General features: G+C 37.9%; 1 protein-coding gene across 3 annotated transcripts in view; it reads left to right on the top strand.

Annotated features, from left to right (window-relative positions):
- The first annotated feature begins 1,877 nt into the window (after positions 1-1,877).
- Positions 1,878-21,405, top strand: part of DMXL1 (Dmx like 1) — a 75,915-nt gene continuing 56,387 nt past the window's right edge. For all 3 annotated transcript variants that reach the window (XM_066338503.1, XM_066338502.1, XM_066338504.1), the window contains exons 1-6: positions 1,878-2,036; positions 11,087-11,212; positions 13,908-13,985; positions 16,029-16,107; positions 16,591-16,723; positions 18,942-19,008. In XM_066338503.1, the coding sequence (XP_066194600.1) occupies positions 1,950-2,036; positions 11,087-11,212; positions 13,908-13,985; positions 16,029-16,107; positions 16,591-16,723; positions 18,942-19,008 (570 nt within the window). In that variant the 5' untranslated portion in view covers positions 1,878-1,949. The remainder of the gene's footprint in view (positions 2,037-11,086; positions 11,213-13,907; positions 13,986-16,028; positions 16,108-16,590; positions 16,724-18,941; positions 19,009-21,405) is intronic.

Here is a 21,405-nt window from a genome sequence, read left to right as displayed (position 1 = left end):
ATTTCTGTATTTTCTTAGCATATCAGCATGTTAGGGTGTTGCAGTTATAAATGTAATACTGTGTTGTAAATAGACAAAGATTAAAAAGCAGCTATCAACTGCAGTGTAAAACTCCTCTCATTATTTTTGTTGGTGTCTTGAATTTCCCCACCGTCCTGATTTCTTCACCTTTCTCAGACAAGGGTCTGGGATCACTGTCTACTGTTAGTCTGCTCTTTCTTTTGTTAAACTTCAAATCCTATGACCTTTACACCTGTGTATTGAATAAGGCTTGAAGAAGCAACGTAGATCTGCAGCACCTCTGACCTCTTCTGTCCAGCATATTCCAGATCAGTCCTTGTAGAAGAAGCCCCAGCTGGCTGCAAGCAAAGTCGGAGCAGCTCACAGTGTGAGGCCAGAAGTAACTGGTTGTACTGAAAACTGCAAATGAGGGTCTCTTATTGTTTTCAGTGATTCACTTTCTTACCTAGAACCCAATGAACAGAATTTTTGTTACCTTAAAAATTCACTAAGGTTGATTTTTGAGATTCTGCAGCTGGCAGGAGAACTAACACCATTTATCAGTGATCAGCAGTCTTTGCTTGACTAAGATTGATTGACAAGTAAGATTCATTGACAGGATACTTTGATAAGCCTTTTGATCTTTTGCCAAACAAAAGTGATTAGGGTTATAGGAGTTTTACAACCTTCTTTGGAGGAACATCTATACACACAGAGTGCCAAACCTGACGAATTTTTCTCATATTAGGAGACTTAAAATAAGAGAAAAAATTCTTTAATATGCATGAATTATCATCAGAAAATTGTGTTAGGGTGATATGGTTGTCAATCTGTTATTCAAAGGATGCAAGGCTTATATTTACTAAAATGATGTGTAAGACATTATGCCCTAAATTATATGACATTGACCTTGCTTGTGCAGAGACTGGAAACTTACGTGTTGCAATCTACAGATACACAGTATCACCTTGTAAGTATCCTGGGATTAGGCCCACAAAGTTACGCTTAACACCATCAAATTATTTTCATTTTTCATTATTTCTTGGAAGAGGATCTAATATCTGATTCAGAGATACTATAAGAATGGAAATTGATGTGAGACGTGTAATTTACTGGAGAAAACACCTGTAATGCTGAAGTTACTACGAGAATTGATGGAAGACTAAAAACTAGTTACAGTGGAAAGAAACAATATAAAGTTCTTTCAGTGTAGCAGAGACAACGACCACGCTGCCTCACAGCTGGGAGACACCCCAGCGTCCCGTGCCTTTGGTGGTGAAGGGGCATTGGGCTGGAGAGGCGCGCTGGCCGGACGGGTCCGCGGAGCCGGAGGGCAACGCCTGCTGAGCTCGGGCCTGACTTGACCTTGCCTGCTGCCGTCGGCCCAAACCGGCCCGCGCTAACCCCGCTCGTGGGCAGCAGCGCCCGTCCTAGACGGCTCCATTTCCCCTCATTTTGTCGGGACGGCGAAAAGCCCGGCTGCCTGCTGACCAATCTGAGGTCAAAGAAAAAACCGCTTTGTTTCCTAAGCCTCAGGGACCCAAGTTTCTGCTAGCACCTGCTTCCTCTTGTCACGTCCCGGTGGGAGGGCTGCGGCTGAGCCCCTGCTCTTGCGAGAGGGGCTGAGAGAGGATGAGCTCGGGGCCAGCGCTGGCGGCCTCGGCAGATGGGAGGCGCAGCGGCTCCGCAGGTTTCGAGTCCCCTCCGTCACCACAGCCTGGCACCGGCTCGGCGGCAACGTTTTCCAGAGCTGTTTTGACAGGAAAGTCCGGCTATTTTAACAGGAAAGTCGAGTTCCCCACAGCGCCGACGGAAGGCTCGGCCCGCCCCGGGGATGGCGGCCGGGCCGGGCATGCGCGGCGCGCGCTCCGCCCCCGGGAAGCGCCGCCTCCGCCGCCGCCGGGCGCGGGGGGACGAGCGGTGGTGGTCGAGCGGCCGCGCCCTCCACCATGAACCTGCACCAGGTGCTGACGGGCGCCGTCAACCCCGGGGACAGCTGCTTCTCCGTGGGCAGCCTGCATGACCAGCCCTTCACGGTAAGCGTCCCACGCCGCGGCCGCGGCGCCTCCGCTGGGCCCGGCGCCGAAAGCGGCTGCGTCAGGCGCGGCGGCCACGGGCGGCCCCGGGCACGGGGCTCGCCCCGGTAGCGCCGTCCGGCGGCGGCGGCACCGCCCGAGGGGCCCGCGGCTCCCCGTCCCGGCGGGGACGGGGACGCGCAAAACTCGTCCGGAGCGGCGGCCCCGGTGCCGGCGGCGGGCCGCGCGGGCGCGGAGCCGGGCGGGCACGTGCGGGCAGCGGCGGGCCGGGGACGCGGGATGTGGCGGCGGTGATAAAAGATTACATAAACGGCAGCCGGGATGTGCGGCTCCCTCTGGAAGGGAGTCTCAGCTCTGCCTTGCAGTCAGGAAGGTGGCTGAAATCCTCTCCTGGGCATAGATGAGGAAGACCTTGGAATACCCAGCCCGAGTGTTGCTGAGGTTTCCAGAGCCTGTTTGAGCTCCCTGCCGATGTTTGCTCTTAGAGTGGAGAGAAAACACTTAAGTACGCTGTAAAGGCTGAAGTCTTTATTAGCCTGCGTTTCCCTTCCTTTAGCTTTTATTTTGTAAACAGACTTCTGTTGTGCATTTCTTCGCACCCTCCTTCCGCGTGGGGCCGAAGAGGAATGAAATCAGACACAGCGAAGTTTTCCGGGGCACCACGTTGGGGTATTTTTAGCCTCAACTTTTATGGCTGCCCCCGGCTCCAGCCTGGTGGGCTCTCCAGTTTGATAAGGGAGTGATGGATGGAAAAGCAGGAATGCAAGCTCGTGTGCTGTCCTATCTAGTGTACGCAGTTAAATTCGTCTGGCTACTTGCGGCTTCGCTCTGGGGCAGTGGAGCTGAGGTGCGGCCCCAGGGTGAGGCCGGCTCTGCCGAGCTTGTCTGCACCGTTGTCCAGCCATGTCCTTGCTTCCTGTAAATAAGTTCATGTTGGAAGATACCTTAAACTACAGCGATTGGGACTTCAGATGCCAAATTGTGCCAAACTCTCTAATTTCACATATCTGGAAATATCAAAATCCCACCTGTGGTGGGAAGCCTTTTAGTAAGAGACAAGGTTTGCTTTACATAGAAATGCTAGTAAGCTTTCAAAATAGGTTTTCCTAAGTTTGTCATTTTGAAGACATTCTCTTTTGAAGGAAATAATTTGAGTCATTCAAGTCACTAGAATCACTTTCTACCTGTTACAGCCAGACTTATGTGAAGTCTTGGAGGTCCTCAGTGGATAAGAAGAGTTGGAACCTCTTCTTGAGGAAAATGGAATGATTGGGACGTGTAATTTTTGATATTCATTACTGTGGTGTCTTTTTTGGCGGAGCTATTTTTGTAGAAGTATAGTGTAACAATGTTTCCTTGACATAACTGTTATAACAATATTTCCTATGGCTGCATTCATCTTCCTTTCATTATCCTTTTCCCTGGAAAGTTATTAATGGATTTCTTTTCCTCAGATTTAAAATGGCTAACAGAAATATCCTCGACTGCTTCAGGGATATTTTTGTTGTTGTTACCGATTCTATAATGCTGTGTTAAAGTTAATGAGACTGCTCAGAAGGATTAAGAAGTGAAAGGTGCTGAAGCTAATTTCTGAGTTTTTGTGAAATTACGATAGATTCAACCTTTAGAATATATGAGGAAAAAAATTGACCCGTCTTCCCTGAAATTATGATGTAACCATTAATAAGTAGAAATACTATTGAATTGTGTTTTAGAAATGGAAAAAAACCCAAACATGTCAAATTTCTGTGCTTCCAGTTTTTGTGGCTGAGAATATAGGAGTTGATACTTCAGGGTTATGGAGTGTACAGGATGGACAAGTTGTTCTTGTCCAATAGGAGAACTTGGTCTGTACTCCTTTTTTTATTTATTTTTTAAATACAGTATGCTTCAGGATATTTTCTCATAGACAGCACTGAGTATTTAAAGTGAAGTCTATCAAAATATTACAGTTTTAAGCTAAAAATATCAAGATTCTTCTCTTAAAAGGTGAAAAGTTTGAAGCAAAATTAGTATAAAACTTGCTGTATCCACTGAATTATATACACCTTTTTGAACATGTGCAATATGTTTTAAGGAAGTATTTCAGATATTTGTTTTAATGGGAGGCAGGTTTGTTTTTCTGACCTTTATTAGTTTTTTTCTGACCTTTATTAGAAGTGTAAAGTGTAGCATGAGCTTCCGTGGAGAGAACAGTGATAAAAGTTTTTATCCCATCTTTTATTTATGGGTAGAAAAAGTCTCATAAGCATCAAGATACATACATAAACATCAAGAAGCATGCCTGTTGTTTCTCTGCTCAGGGCAGGTGATAGTAATGTTTGGTACACTAAATCAATGAGAGCCTGGCCCTCAGATAACAGAATTTACTTGTTAATGTCCTTTATGTCCTTTTCCTGATACTGAATTATTTTATTTCCCTGTACTTCTGCAAAGTGGAAGACATCTTGTCCTTTCTTTTGTTCATTTCAAATCTGAGATATTTGAGTAAAAGTTTAGAAAGCTCATGGACTTTATCACAGAGGATTCCTCTGAAGTTATTACAGAAGTTGTATTTAAGTTAAGTTATTAAATGAGTAACCAGTACTGATACAATTTTTTTTCTTATTCAGTTCTGATTCTGTAAATTTTTTAAATCATTAATGTTTCCCCCCACCAAAGTAGCAGAAGATTGTAAAGGGCGGGGTGAGAATATCTGTGAGCAAGAGCAACTTTCTAAGTGCAAGTCCCAAGACCTATAATGAAAGTCACAAAAGAGTGATTGTTGTAGGGGTAAAAATATATGAAAGGTTAATTACATTGATTATTTCAATGTAACCAAAATATTTCCTTGTCAGATTTCCTCTGTATGTGTGATTAAACTAATTCTGGACTTGAGACTTGCTATGTACAATTGATAGAACTGGAAACTAAATATCTGAAGTTGAAAGGCACTTGGAAAATTGAGGCTGGTGTGCAGTTTCATAGCTTGTGTCAAGGCCACACTGAGTTCTCTAAAGATATTAGGTTGCAATACAAAAGGGCTTCCCCTTCTGCAAAGTTTTTTGAAAAATAAAAGTAATTTCTATAACTTGATGATATTGTTACTTATCTGTTTAGAAAATACTTAATATTTGCACTTAGAACTCCCTGGATATCTGTAATCCAGAAAAGTGAGTTATCATATGAATCAGTCAAGAAATTATGCAGTTTACATCTCACCTGCTTTTTGGTTGGTATTTAGTAAAGGGAAGGGATTTAGGAGGGAACCTTTTTTTTAAGAGTTTTTGATTTTGTGGGTGTCTTTTTGTTGGGTTTTTTTTTTTAATAATATTTCTGTTAAGCTGCTCTAGACTTAAGAAATTAATTGTTTGTTAACTTAATTAATCTTTAGAAAAAAAAAATTTCTTTACACATCAGTGAAAAGTGCTGTTTCAGTGAAACGTGATTCGAAGTGCCTGGCCCATCAATTTGGTACTTAGATGTACTATAATACAGTGATAGTATGTTACTTAACCACTTCTGATAAATTAGAAGTTTTTTTTTTTTCCCAAATATGATGAAATATTATTGCTAAAATTTAATTTGGCATTCTAATAGAATAATTTAATTATTTAAAATAAGATATTTGAGTGGAATACTTAGACTAGTGTAAGTTCTGATGCAAAAGTGGGGTTGGAGAGAGACCGTAATAAAATAGAAAAAAAAATTCAGCAAGGTACCATGTGGCTCATGGTGACTGCTTTGATTTTGACCATTCTGTTCACAGGGCAGAAAAATATAGCAATTATTGCAGTTTCATCTGCTTCGTAGATTTGTCTTCAGTTTTTATCTTGACTTTTACTAAGTTCTGCATTGTCTTTCTAGAGTATGTTCATCCCATATGTGTTTGAATGTGTTAAGATACATATATCTTTATAAATATGCATGTATGCACCCATGTTCTACTGCATTTAGCCATAGTTAATAGCTGCCCTTCATGTGACAGACATAGGTTAAATAAAGTTTGTAAAAGTTGTGCAAAGTAATGTGTTAGCCCTTAGGTAGCTGTAGCAAAAACTGTAACAAAAACTTCCTAAGTCCGTACATAGAAGAAATATGTCAAAAAGGTTGATTGCAAGGGAAAAAACTGTGTTAGAGGTTGCTCTGCTGTGTGAGAGATTGAGGCCCCCAATTGTTTGCTTTCCTTCTGCTGAGAGTAATTTCCCAGTACCAGTTTCAGATTATGAGTTGTGTATGTTAGACTTGTACTTTAGAAAGAATTCAGAATAGTTCATAAAATTGTCTATCCTATTTCCCAGGCCCTTAAAGCACTATTTTAGTCAAAATGTCTGTTAGTCTTCTTCAAAGAAATACTACTTTGGAGCTAAGAGCCAACACTGAATTGAAAGAATGGGCAGAACTTTTGTGAAAATCCACTTCTGCAATGCAAAATCATGTTTATTTTCACAGGTCTGGAACATCTTTCACTCCGTAATTTCAGGCTTGTTTGCTGTGTCAGCAGCAAGTGAAATCCATGGTCCTGCAGCTTGAACTAGTTCTATCTTGTTTATTTCTGTAACGGAAGAACAAAGCATTGTTTAATAAACATTCCTAGTACATGATAATATGACGTTATCTGTTACCTGCTTGTCTTACTGTGCAAAGACAACTTTCTTGTAAATGTTCTAGGGCATTCTTAAGGTGAAAGGCTTTTATGGCCTGCCAACATCAGACCTAGAGGCTCTGTGATTTCAAAAACTTTGGGGTTTAATATCATTATTTTTAAAAATTAATATATATTTAGGAATTCTTTCACTCTTCACCTGCATGGCAGCATTTTATGCCATGCCCCTCCCTCCCTTTCCCTCCCCTCCCCACCAAGGGCCAAGTAATATGGGTAAGTGAACATATATATACACATACAAGAAATTTTTATACTGGAATCAGTTGCACTTTGCTTAAGAGATGACTGGAATTCCCTTCTTTCTTAGTTACCACTGCTTACACAAATGCACTCTTTTTAGCTCCTATTAAAATGAAGATGAGTGGCATGTGAACTATCACGGACAAGTCTCACAATAAAAGTTAGATAAAGTGACTGGTAGGCAGAATTCACTCACCTGGGACACTCTTAGGGTGTGGAAGATACTTCTTACTCCTGAGTACAGTCTTCTGTTATACTACACTAAAATTCCTCTGCAGTGAATAAAAAAAATTCTAAATGTCCAAGTTAATTTTATGCACTTTGTTTAAAGAAACGTCTTGGTAAGATACTGCTGCTTAGGAACCTCATTTACAGCTGGAGTCTGGGCTCCAGTGAGTGTGTAAGAGGATCTGATATCTCTGCACAGATACAGTCTAACGGATGAGTTGCAGTGAGGACAACAAAGAACCAAAGGAAGGACACCTTAGGAGGAGGGGAGTACACAAGCTTCCCTCCTAAGGTGTCTTGGTCAGTGTGAGGAACAATGAGAACAGTAGACAGCAGTAGAAAAGGGAGCCAGTTGCAGTTTTGTTTGCCAGAAAACTTAGTCACCTTCTTCAGACGTGTTTTCCATTGCAATGTAAAACTTACCTACCCTCTTCATCCCTTGCCTTTTGTCTTTAAAACTGTGGTTCTCCTGCAGGTAAACATTAACTAAACATCGAAAATAACCTCCAAGTCATCATCCTTCTGCTTGGCTGTAGTTATAATTGGAAGCTCTTTGAAAAGGCCCTTTTCCCCTCTTTCTGTCTCTTTGGGAACAGATCAGCTCTACAGACTTAGGAGCTAGCCAGTGGTTCTGCAGCTTATTGGGCATTGGGAGGCCAGTGTGAGCAAGTATGATCTAATCTGTCTGAACAGACTGATGTCTGAAGTGATTCCTTTTTTCCCCCAAAATATCAGTCTTTTCAGGTAATGTGGAGAAATACCACAAAATAAGGGTGGAGTGATTATATTTTTCTTCTAAAAACAAAATTTTGAAAGGACGTTCATCTTACCCTCACCTTACAAGTGCACTTACCATTGTTAGAACTAAGAATTACCAGTATAAGAAGATACTCCCCACGTTTTTATCAGAAAATTCATCCCTAGTTTGACGAACTTTTATTTTAAACACATGGCATATTAAGTTCTTCTTACTAGACAAAAAATAATAGCCATGTGTAAGCATAGCAGAAGAGAGGAGGAGGTAGAGTTCTTGGTTCATATTTGTAAAGGGGACACCCTCAGGAAACAGCAAATCTAAGATACTTTAGTACTTCTGTAAGCTACTCTTGTCCATCATAGCCTGGGTTAGCAGGAACTAGCCTGGGTTCTGAGTTTTGAGAAGCACAATATAAGAAGGATATGAAGCTGTGAGAGAACATCCAAGTGAGACAGTGCAGAGTCTGGAAGGAAAGCTCTATCAGCAGTGACAGCCTGGCTAAGAGGAGACTGAAGGGAGACCTCATGACAACCTACAGCTTCTTCACGAAGGAAAATCAAGGGGTGGGATTGATCCCTTCACTCTGGTAGTCAGTGACGGGGGTCAGCTCTGGGGTCCTCAGCACAAGAAAGGCATGGAGCAAGTCCAGAGGAGGGCCATGAGTATAATTAGAAGGATGGAGCACTCTCCATGAGGAAGGGCTGGGAGAAGTTCAGTCTGGAAAAAAGAGAGTTTAATGATTACCTTATCATGGTCTTCCTGTTCCTGAAGGGAGCCTAAAAGAAGGATTGGGAGAGACTCTTTACAAGAACATGTAGTGACAGGACAAGAGGGGATGTCTTTAGACTGAGAGCAGGTTTAGATTAGATGTTGGAAAGAAATTCTTTACTTTAGAAATGAGGCACTGGATAGTTGTGCAGAGAAGTTCTAGGTGCCTCATCCATGGAAGCGTTCAAGGCCAGGTTGGATGGAGTTCTGAGCAACCTGGTCTTATGAAAGATATTCCTTCTCATTGCAAGGGATTTGGGACCAGATGATCTTTAAGGTCCCTTCCAATTGAAGCCATTCTTCGTGTTCTATCCTATGATTGTGGTAGTGGCATGAGGTGATTTCAGGCTTGTCTGTGAAGCTAGAAATGGAGAGAATGAGATGGGAGAAGTATAGTAAGTCTTTGAAATGGTGACAAGGCCTAGGGGGGCATACACATGCAGCAGGTGGGTTTCATACAGCTTTTCACACTTCAGTATTAAAAATACCTTTTCAAAAGCTGTGTCTAGGTTTCTGTGTTATATCTTTACATGGAAACACTTCTCTTTTGTTTGTTTTTGTTTTCCTTAAAATTACCTCTATGCAGAACTCTAAGTTCTAAAAAATGGCTTTGGGAAAAATTGTCAATATGGTACTTCTGAATAAGCTCTTTCTGGTAAACTGGACTTAACCAGTGAGTCACTGGGTGAGATAGTTTTTAACTGAAGGAAAAAACATTCTTTGCAGAACAGGTGTGAAGTTAATGCCATCACAACATCAAAATAATTGCTTTAACATTTAAACAAAAATTGTTACTCAGTCTCCTCTTTTGGAATCAGTTTTCACTTAGATTGCTTTGGAACCTGTAGTTTGGTACGTCAGTTAGTAATAAATGCGGCTCTTTTGATGGGAGGAATTACACTGCTTCAATGTCTTGAAGCCGAAAAGGAAACTGGACAGGAAGGGGCTCAAAAACCTACCAGTATTAAGTGATCATAAATAAATATATGGTTACATTTAGCCTGCAGAATTATAAACAGCATTTTCAATTATGAGGTAGTACCTAGTGTTCTGCTGGTTGCAATCTGATAACTGAATATTGGCTGAGAGTGGTGAACACAGTCTTTTGGCTGAGACTTTTATGAAGCATCACTTAATCCATTGTGAGGAAAAATGTATTTGGACTGAAATCTCAATAATTTTCATTTTATGTATTTATTTTAACATGTGTAATGGTATGATAGCCTAGACCAGTCTTGGTAAAAATAATCTTTCATGTAAAACACCTGAAAACATCATCAACAGATTTCAAGTTTATATATCTAGCCTTCAATTGTTCTGTTTTTGTTTTCAAGTCCATAGTTTTTATTAAATATATTAGAAAACAGTAGAGGAGTTGGTTGTAAGGCATGACTATTTTTGTCAGTGTATGGAACTCTTCCATCTTCAGTTTCTGTGACGCTATGTGCTCTTGAAACTTTTAGTCAATTAAAATGGTGTATTTTTGATCTTTTTGTTATCTTGCTAACAGAACACTTGTTACTGCTCTTAATTTTGTTGCTGTCTTTCTGACTAACTTTTAAATTAGTGTGCATTCCTTATTCTAAGACTTTCGCCCTTAAATGCTGCTTTCTTATGGGAATTGGATGATTCTTCTCACTGTTGTTTCCACAAGTTTCTCCAGTGTTTAATCTTTTCCTCCATTTTTATCTGTACCCAGTATCTAATAAACCTTCACAGAAGATAGGAAGAAATTTTGATTTAGCATTGCAGGACTCCGTGAACTGACTCTGCAGATGTGTTAGATATGTCAACATTTCGTCATCAGTGACAATATAAACTTGAGACAGTAGAATTAATGCAAATAGCAGGAGACTCAACAAGTCTGAGAGGACAGTTTTGGTTCTGTAAAACTAAGCTTCATGTTGCTTCTCTTTTGATTTTTGCCTGTACAAAGTCCTCACTAAATGTTTTAGTAAAATTTTATCTCCTCAATTCTATTCCCCCCTTTCAGAAATTTCAAAAACTAAAAGAAAAACTTTAAAAGTGTCTGTCTCCATTCTAATAAATATATTACTTTTTCCTACTGTGCAATAACTTTGGTTTTTATGCTTTTTGATGGTTTTGTATCTCCATATTTTTTTGTTTTTTTGATCAGAAACCACTGTTTCCTTGTTGTGCAAGTCTTATGATGCACTTGTAAGCATGGAGAAGGAGCAATTTGCAACTTATCTTGCTCAGTTTTAAATTGCATACATCTGTATTCTCTGCTATTACCTCTTCTGACTGTATAGTGTTTTACATGGATAGGATGCATGGGCTATACTGTCTCATACTTCACTCATATCCTGTAAGTATATAAAGCTTTACATTATTTTGGAGTGTGTTTTTGTTTTCTTTGGGGTGTTTTTAATTTTTTTTTATACTCTTTAGGCATACGCATCAGGATGTGACATTGTGATACTGGGGACTGACTTTGAAAGATTACAGATAATCCCTGGAGCAAAACATGGAAACATTCAAGTGGGATGTGTGGACTGTTCAATGCAACAGGGGAAGGTATGTAGAGCAGTTTTTCTAATAATGTTCCAGCAATGTCATGTTAAGCACCTTCTTAGGAATGTGGATGCTTGCCAGTTAGGGCAAATATATAACAAGGAACAGTAAAATGACCTTGTTTTTTGTCTTTACTTGTAAGCAGCACAGTAAATATGAAATAGCAACCACAGATATGATAGGTGGTTGTAGAAGATAGGTGGGACTGCACAGAAGGCTGTGGATTCAGGGCTATATTCAGAGCAAGAATTTCAGTAAAAGATGACTAGGTTGAAAGCAAAAGTAATTTATTCACTGTGGCTTTGTGCTACTGGGCACATCATTGACATACTTTGACATGTTAGTGGCTGGCAGGAGATAAGTGCTCATAGCCGTAGTCTGCCTGGGTTTCTCCACTGGCTCCTGTAAACTAGAATTTATTTTTTTTGTGTTCACTAAGCATTATTTCTCTAATTTTGCAAGGTTGTCTGGATTGTGTGATACGAATTCTGTATGCATTTAAATGACAAATTGTCCTTGAATTGAAAATGAGCACACGTGAACATATATACAGTAAGGCTTGCTAAGGTTCAGAATTTTTTCATTTCTTAAGTAGACCTGTGAGGTCATTTAGAGTCTGCAAGTTGATATTGTTTGCTGTAAGAAAACTAGATGTGTTTCTAAAGTACTGAACAGTGGATAGGTAGGAATTTGCTTATTAACCAGACTGATCAATGTATTTTCAAGTCATTCTTAAAAGGATGGAATTTCTTCTTGTTCTTCATCAATACTGACAGATTCCACTTTGGTTTGCCAAAGTGTGCAATTCCAATGCTCTCAGTGTGTCTTCACAGGAGAAGTACTCCAGCTCTCTGTTTTTGTGTCCCTTCTTTGGACCCAACATGTCCATGTCTGCCTGCTGCTCAGGACACTGGGTGTGGTACTCTGGATAGTGTCTCACTAGGGTATGGAAATCACCCCCTCACCCTACTGGTCACCACCCTTCTTTTGGAGCAGTCCAGGACATGGTTGGCTTTCTGGGTTATAGACACATGTTGCCAGCTCACATAACAGTTTTTATGACCACCAGTACCTCCAAATCCATATCCACAGGATTGCTTTCAATCTGTTAATTTCCCTAGACTGCATTAATAATATTGATTCTGACTGACCCAGGTGCAGGATCTTGCCCTTGGACTTACTGAAGTAGATGAGGCTCACACAGTCACAGCTGCCAAGGTCCCTCTGGATGGCATCCTTTCCCTCCAGCCTGTTGCCTGCCCCACACAGCCGGGTGTTGTCAGAGAACTTGCTGAAGGTGCTCTCTATCCCACCATTGTTCTTTTTGATGGAGTGCAGCTCAGTGAAGATGTGCGCTGAGTGCAGCAGTTGCTCTGGACACTAAAAGTTGAGCATTTTGGAATTATACTATTAGTTTATCTTTAAAACCCACTAAACAATAAAATAGGGAAAATACGTACACACTTGGAGAAAAGGAAAAAAAGGATAATCTAATCTATATGAGTTTATATAATTTTTTTGCTCTTGGGTGTGGAATGGAATTATTAGAGAACACAACAGTAAGTGAGGTAGTTAAAGAGAATTAGAGAGGGCAGAAATATTAGTCTGAGAAGAAAAATGCCTGAAGAAACTTTTTCCTTGCAAATGTGACAAAATTATTCTTGGCATTTTTGGGTCAGGCTGATGTTAGTAGGATAGAAATTTACATAACTATCTGTTCTTCTAATGTTGAGGGTTTCTCTTAAAGCTATGGATCTGTGGATTTTAGGATCTATATGAATCTCTGTTTGTATAGATCTTAGATATGACAGTTTGGTTTCCTTTCAAGCTTTTGTGGTTGATATTGGAATTAAAATATATTTTATGAATTGAATCTAACTTTATTATTGTTAAAGGAAAACTGGGAATACTTTTGATTATTACGGCATATTGTATCTGTAGATGTTCTCCTTTTAACAACCACCACTGCAGAATGCAGGATGTCCATTGTTTATGACCTATGCAGGGTCCTTAATTTTTGTAAATCTGTAATTCAGAATACTTTTTTGGCAACATTGCCATATGACAGTTCTCTCAGGCTTTCTGCCTAAGGTCTTTAACATACATTTGACTTCTTTTGGCTCTTCCTAGCAAGTCTCCCAGGCTTGCCTTCATATAGATACCTTAAAGCTGACCATATTGCAACTTTTTGTGCTGTTTTGTGTTCGCCTTTAGTAGTAGTTTTATTTGCAGTTTTCTGCATTAGGTGTTTTCCTTGCATAGTTTGAATATTTTGAAACAACTTTTTGAAAGATAGCTTGTTCTAGCGCTAGAGAAGTACACATAAGTACTCTGATTGTGTACTGGTTCTGTGTCTGAGAATGTGAACTCTGTTTTGAGTGTTTACATAATTTAATATGGAAAGAACATTGCCAATAATCTGATTTTTTTAAAAAAAGAGTGCTTGTCCAGCTATACTCTCAGTAGTTCATTGTGGTTAATGACTAAATTGAGGATTGTATTTTTATTATTGACAACACTGGGTTAGTGGTTTTTGATAAATATGATTTTCTGTTTTCAAAAGGAAATATGGATGTGAGCTTCAAATTTATCTACAAGCAGGGTTTAAAGTAAAATCAACCATTTGAATCTTGTTCTTTTTTGTTCAGCTTGTTTCTTTTATGTGCGTTTATATACATATGAATATATATTACTTTAGATTGCAGCTTCTTATGGAAAGGTGATTTGTATCTTTGAGCCAGTTAGCATCTTGAAGCAGAACAGCAGTCATCATAATGTAAGTATTTCATCAGTCTTTAATTTATTTCAGCAGTTACAAAGCCTGACTGATTTTACTGGTTTGCTTTAAAGCTGGAGTTTTTCTGATGTCTTCTTTTAATGCTAGAATAAAGTTGAGACACAAAGCTGGTCCTTGGGAACTGAAAATGTGGGATAAGGACAGAGACCTGTAATTTGAAATAGTTTTAAGAAAGATAGGCTCTACTATAATGCTTTGTATTACTTGCTTATGTAACCCTGCAGTTCATAAGCAAAATATTCCAGAACCCAAAAAGACGTACACAGTGCCATTCTACCGTGAGTGCAGCCATTAAAATAGGAATTCTTTTTTGAACCATCCTGTGTAGCCTTTATGTTAGAAGATGTTTTACAGTTCTTAAACTTTTCCTTAGGAAATTACATGCCCTAGGCCAAATTGTAAGAGTTTCAGAAATTTGTAGCTTTTTTAGAATATCTGAGTGAATGATTATACTTCAGTGTTATAATGGTGAACAGGAACAATATTTATTTTCTTGGGGCTTACTTTTGGTGACAGGGGTTTAGTGATTAACCTCAAGAATTTTAATTTCTGAATAATAATATGATTTAGGACAAGTTACTTAACCATGTTTCTTGCATGAAGAGGCATATGGCTATAATTAGAAGCATTAGATTCTTATTAAAGTTACTTTGTTGATATGAGAACTTTGACAGCAATTGCTCAAGGAGCTTCTGTCTCCCTCTTTGGGTGTTTGGTCTCCATTTGCATTAACAAATTGTTTATATGACCATCTAGTGGCTTCTCCTCTTCATACTAACCAACTCAGTCATAAGGTTCTTGGTGTACATGTAAATTTGTGGTGTGTTATGGATTAATTAAATAGCTGGAAATGAACACCTTTGTAACAATTTACATCAGTGTAAAGCAGTGGAATAAAATTAGAGTAAGATGTGAGTTCTCATGCTCTTGTGAACACTTTGGATATACTGCTCTTGTTTTTGGTCCATCGACCTCATTTTCAATCCATCCTGAATGTTTTTATGTACTGGTTAACAGTACACGTAGTTTGAAATTTCAGAGTTGGAGTAGTTAACTATTAGCAGTAGAGGAAGCACTCACCACCCGCAATTTACTTTCAAATGTTGATAGTTGAAGAAATATTCTGTTACTTCATTCTTTTAATTGACTTTTATGCAATGGTTTACAGCATACTGTCACTGTCTTCCATTTACTTGAATGCTTAGGGTGTAAAAATAACCCCAAAAACCAGCTTTGCAAGTACTCTGTTTAGGTCCTTACCTACAGCCGCTTCTTACTGTCTTTTGCCGAACTTCTGAAAGACTGAGTTGCCGTATTTTAACTTCACATCAATTTTGTTTGATGTTTTTGTGTTGAGGGATAACTACTTTTAAAAAAGTCTGTGAATTAAGAAAGAAATCTATTGGCTCCTATTATTATTTCCAGAAATGTTTCCAGTTACTTCTATAAATCAAAACATTAAGCCTTTGTGGTCTATTGCAGAAACAGACAACATAAATACTTTTGTGAACTTAGTCCTCAACTTTTTCTAGAGAGTGAGGTAGTGCTGCCAAAGCTAAAAATATTTGACTGTCCTGTTGAATATTAAAAAAGAAAGACTAGAGGGGAATTATCACGTGGTTTTTTGACTTTTCTGAACTCCTAATTCAGCAATGGTGTGGATATCAAACACCAGGTGTATTTAACTTGTGTCATTTTTGATATTTCTTTGTTCCAAAAATAAAACCTTCTTTCCTCCTAAAAAAATTGTCAAATTCCACTAGAGAGTTTATATACTACTTTGTTTGTCAATCTAAACTTTTAAAATAAGAAGTTAAAGACTTCTGTAAATAAGGTCATATTAGTGAAAAGCTATTTTGTTATAACATCAAAATGCATAGTTTTTTATTAGATAAGCAATAACTTATATTAAACATCTTCATAACATTTGGAGAATGAAGATGTACTATTTATATTGTAAAAAGAAGATGGAGGAGAATGAAGTATTTTCCTGATAATGTTTATAAATACTTAAAATTTCAGGTGTTGCATTACCAATGGCAGAAGAATGCTCAAATCTCACTGGAAGCTGTAGTACATAATCTAACATGGGATCCCACAGGTACGAACAAATTAAAAGAAACACTTTTCTATTTGATACTGCACCTAGTTTTTTTAATTTAAATTTTGTCATTACTTGTGGACAAGGAAAAGGGTTTTGTTCTGTTCTAGCATAGTAGAGAACACCAAAGTGGAGTGAAATATACCTTTTGTCACTTATTACAGGAGAACTAACATACTAAGTGCATTGATTATTTTTATCTGGGCAGATAAGAAAGCATGGCTTAAATGGTAAATATTTGTTGAGAAGGCAGAATGTCTGCTGTAGACCTAAATATTTCTTTTAGAGAATAACTAAAATTTGATTAATTTTCATAATTTAAACTGTAGATACTCAAATCTACCAAAAAAAATCTAGAAAAGGTGTATCTGTCAGATTTTTTTCTGCAGTTTCAGCTTTGCAGAACTTTTTTTCTCTCTCTTCACCAACGTCTGTAGTTTGCTACTTGCTTGTAGTTAGATTTTTCATAAATATTTGTTCCAGGTACTCGCCTTCTGACTGGTTCCAGTTGTCTTCAACTTTGGTCCAGTGTTTCTTTGGAAAACTCTGCTGACAGTGACAGTACTGAAAGAACAGGTGTTGAACTTGGAGAGTGGAGATGTATCTGGCAGTGCAAGTAAGAAACCCATTTAAAGACAAGTAATTCTCTTTTCATTACTGATTCTTACCTTTGAGATTAAATACTTAGTGTAGTTGAGTGAAATGCTATTGCATACTGTTACTTGATAAATATTATTGATGTGAGATAAACTTTATTCACATCTCCCTTGACTGTTTGACACTGTCTCCTCTTATAAGATTGGTTGCAGCTGGTTTTGGGCCAGTTCTTTTGTTACAGAGAACACTAGTAAATACTGAGGGAAGGCTAATATTGAAGCTCTCCAATAGGCACTCTTCCTTGTGGAAGAAATGAGGTGAAAGCTGTTTAACTGAAAATATTGTGCTGGCAAGACTGATTAAAATAAGCTTCCTTCTATGTTCAGTGTACTCCATTATTGTTTTGTTCTCACATATCCCTGTCTCCCGCTTTCATCTTTACTTTTTCTGGCTTTATTCTGGGTGTTTGAAACAGTCAGGGTTGATACATTCTCTTTTTCATGTCTTTGAATTCTCTTCTTTATTCATGTTGATTTTGATGTCTGTATTTGTATACTGTACATTCAGAAGGGTTTTAGTTTAGTAGTTAGGTTTATAAGACAATTTGAATCCTTCTGCATAGGCAGATTTTTCTAGTACAGTGAGGCGCACTGTTCATGTGGGAGCAATGTACCATATGCCATCTCCTGAAAAAGTTTCCCAAAGTGGCTGACTGGGCAGACCCAGTTACTCTTTGTGAAGCATTTAGAATTCTAGTAGATAGTTCTATAGATAGTTTTCTGGATCTACCAGAAAAAACATCCATTTTATGATCCTTCAGTTGTTCATTTTTCTCTGTACTTGAACTTCTATCAAGGGTATGTTTAAAAACCCACGATCATCCAAATTATGAATGAAAAGCTTTTCTTTGTGCATGGTAAACTTTCTATATACAAGAAGTTGAAGACTTACTCTATTTTTTTAGACATCTTTGGGTCCTCATCTCTCCACCTAATAACTAATGCCATTGAGTGTGGCTCTAGAATCTGGAGTTCTGGTAACAGTAGTCAAGATCATATGGAGAGTGCTTTTCCTCTATCTCTTCTATAACAGGTTTTGTGTTTGTATCACATATAAAGAATTATCAGTCTTCTCAGCTCTCCACCTATTCTCCTCTTCTAAACTTTCTTTGTCAGAGATAAAGTTGAGTGTTGCCTTTTTTGAATGAGTAGGTTCTGGAAAGGGTCAACAGAACTTTCTTCTTTTGTACACCTTTTATGCCTGTATGTCTTCTGGCATTTGTACTGCAATTAGATTAAAAATAGGTTTTTCTTGTAGAGAAATCTGCCAGAAAATTATTTTCCCCCTGCCAATACCCTTTTTTAATGCCTGAAGGAAACATTCCCAAATGTTTTCATATTTGCCCCAGTAGGAGAATTTTGCTTAAACCTGTGTGTACTTCTTTGATACGGGGCTGTTGTAGTCACCTTGCTCTTGTTACTGCACATTATAAATGCATCCTGCTTTTGTTGACCTTAACTTAATCCCTTTTGAAAGCTAGACCTCAACAACTTCTTACAGGTGTATTAAATGCAAGATGAAAATGTACACTGTATCTGTGCTGTGCAATTAATTGCTATTAATAAGCTTTGTTATTTAGTTAATGGCTGAGTGCTTCAAACTCTGTAAAAGAAGCTTATTTATTAGTACATCCAATTAAAGTAAATGCTCCAAATGTTAACCACGTAATTAGGTTTCGAATATTTTTGTGTAGCATCTACTAGCAGTGCGAGCATTCATGTAAAAGCTACTTTCAGATACTTTTTAACTGCATTATGCCTTTTACACTGTTCTGTTTTCTTGAGTTGTAAATGTGGGAAGTATTAGAAGTGGAGCTGTCTTTCAGAGAAATTGGAAGATAATGTAATACAACAGAGACCAGTTTGAGATCCATATAATCGTGAAATGGAACTAGAGCACTTTAATCTGTGAGCAGCTGCTTTTCTGCTATGATATTTTTGAATATTGGATATTCAACTACAAGATTTTGGTTTCCTGGATCACGAGAGCCATGTGTAGTACATGGGTTTACATCTTAGACTTTTGGACTTTGTTAAAACTTAACTGTTTTACACAACACAATACACACTTGTATTTAAGAATTAAAAAACTTTTATGTATTCAAAGAAAAAAATGTTTAGAATTCTATAAAAGCTGTTAAAATTTTCTTTCTCTTTTTAATTGTCTTTATTCTGTAGAACTGCTTCTCAAGTTTGTTTAATGAAATTCTCACCAGATGGGGAGTTTTTTGCTACTGCTGGAAAGGTAAGCATTTTTTTTTCCCCATATTGCTTTATACTAATTCAGATAAGGTATTAAAGCAAAGCAACAAAAACACATTAAAAAAAAGAGATTGTTTTAAAAAATCATAATTTTTTCATAGTTCTTTCATAATTTTGTGTAGTCTGTGTAGTCTGTGTATGCATTTAAATTTTGGTAAACATGAATTTGTTAGAAAGGTAGCTCGAAGCAGGGAGGTTACACAACAAATATTCACTGCTTACTTTTCTAAAAGAATAATTTTTAATTTGTACCAAATTATAAGACATCAGAAAAAGAAGAGTTTTGGGGAATGGGGGAAATCCTGTGGATGAAATCACTGCTAGATATCCTACTAGTGAGGAAGTATAATCAAAATACCAGAAAATATTAAAAAAATCAAATCCAGCTCTTTCATGTTTCTGTGTAAACATGTCTGTATGCCTTTTTGTGTCTGTAGAAGAGAATTCCCATTCCCCTCCATAGGTGTGCTGGTACATGGTTCATGACAGTGTTTGTGGCCAGTCTCACTAATTAGTTCTGTCTGCTCAACACTGAGCAATTTATCAGCTAAAGCAGAGCCCCTTGGCAAGATGAGCAAAAAAATTAAAGCAAAATGTCAGTCTTTTGTTTTCCTGAAGCAAAGTAATCTTTTATTTATATCCCAAAACTTGTTGTTCAGGTTTTGTAAGAGAATGATACCCTTACAAGTCAAAGCAGGAAAAAAATCAAGATCGTGTTGAGGATTCAGTGAACAAATGTGACAAACCCATACAAGAACTTATATTATTACTTGTTAAGGAGTATGAGTGAGAGAAGTAGTTGTTTTCTGCATCATTCGGCTAGTATTTCTAGCTAAACCTAGGAGAGGCTGCAGAGTTGCTAGATACAACACAAAATGCTAGTATGTAAGGTTAATATCAGTTGCTGATATTAGTGAAAACCTGATTTAAGTGTCACAGGATCCTGAGCAGTGGTAACTGGACAGAATGTGTTTCAGACTGAAGAATAAAAGACAGTTTTGCAATTTGCTCTAGCATGTCTTGGAGGCATGAATGAAAAAATAGTGTGTACACATAAAAAGAGGTTAGAACAGTGTTTGATTTAGTAATAATGTGGAACTTGGCTGTTTGAGTCATAATCTCCCTTAACACATGCTTGAAAAACAAAGAGTTGAAGGTGATTCAGTCTGCAGATAAATCTTGCTTTTGAAAGGTAGTTGTCATGCATATTTTTGTGACTCAGTAAAGTGCATCAGGAGCACATCTGTTGAGTAATGTACATCTTTATTAACTGTGTTTGTTTTTTCCTTTAAAGCTTACCATTTCAGGTCATCATGCTTGATCGGAAGACTAACTTTTAAGACATTTGCTATCCTTGAAGAGATAAAGATGTAACAAATATGTAAAATTGCCTAGATTTCCTTTTCTAAGGAAACTACTCCAATTAATGAGCTTCCAACATATAAAGTGAAATATTAGGCTTTCTTCATGGTAGATTATTATCTATCATGATAAAAACTAAGCAATAAGTTCTCATCCTCCATTCTTTTTGTGTTTATTTGAATGTTTTATTGCTTGCTGTATGTTCTGTGGCACCTTTAACCATCACAGAAAGGAGAGCCATTCCTGCCACGTTTCAGATAAATAAAATTCTTTGAGTATATGTTTTATGTAAAAAGCAGGTGTTTTGTTATTGTCGGCAATATATATATGTATTCCACCTTTTTTTGGTGGCTAGGAGTTAATATTTATTTTACAAGTCAAATGTAAATGATTTAATGGTTACTAATGTTACAATTTGATGGAATGGTAGAAAAATGAAGTAATCTGCAAATAGCTCGTATAAGGTTAATATTATTATTGAGTTTTAACTCTAATGTCTTATGTCCTGTTATCTTACATTATAAATTCCTTCAAAGCAAATTACTGAATAAGTAAGAAAATTAATAAGTACGAAAATTAGTAACACGTTTTTTACCATAAGTGCTTGAGTTTTTTATCATACCTGCCTGAAGAATCTTTAAAACATATCTATTTTCTATGTCTTACTCGTTTACTTAACTTTTTGTGAGGGACACTGCTGGTCAGCAAAACCAACCCATCCTCCCCCCAATAGGGTCATGTTATGCATACCTAGGTTATTTCAGTATTTTAGTACCATTCCCATTTAATAGTTGATCAAGAATTTGTAATCCTGGGTCCAGATTTATTTATCTAGTCCTTGAAGGCATAATCAGTTTATGCGTGTATCTGAAAAAAGCAGGCTGAGCAGTACTGAGCTTGGTTTTCAAGATGTCATCTATGACCTTTTTTTGTTTTCCTAGCAGTTAAATTTGTGGAGGAGGGTTGGGTGGTTTTCTGACAAGGTAGAATTAGTAATATTAAGATTTGCATACTATCT

This window comes from Sylvia atricapilla, chromosome Z (assembly GCF_009819655.1).
Source record: "Sylvia atricapilla isolate bSylAtr1 chromosome Z, bSylAtr1.pri, whole genome shotgun sequence".
Lineage (NCBI taxonomy): Eukaryota > Metazoa > Chordata > Aves > Passeriformes > Sylviidae > Sylvia > Sylvia atricapilla.
Note: the sequence above shows the minus strand (reverse complement) of the source record. Positions and strands in the feature narration are given on the sequence as shown.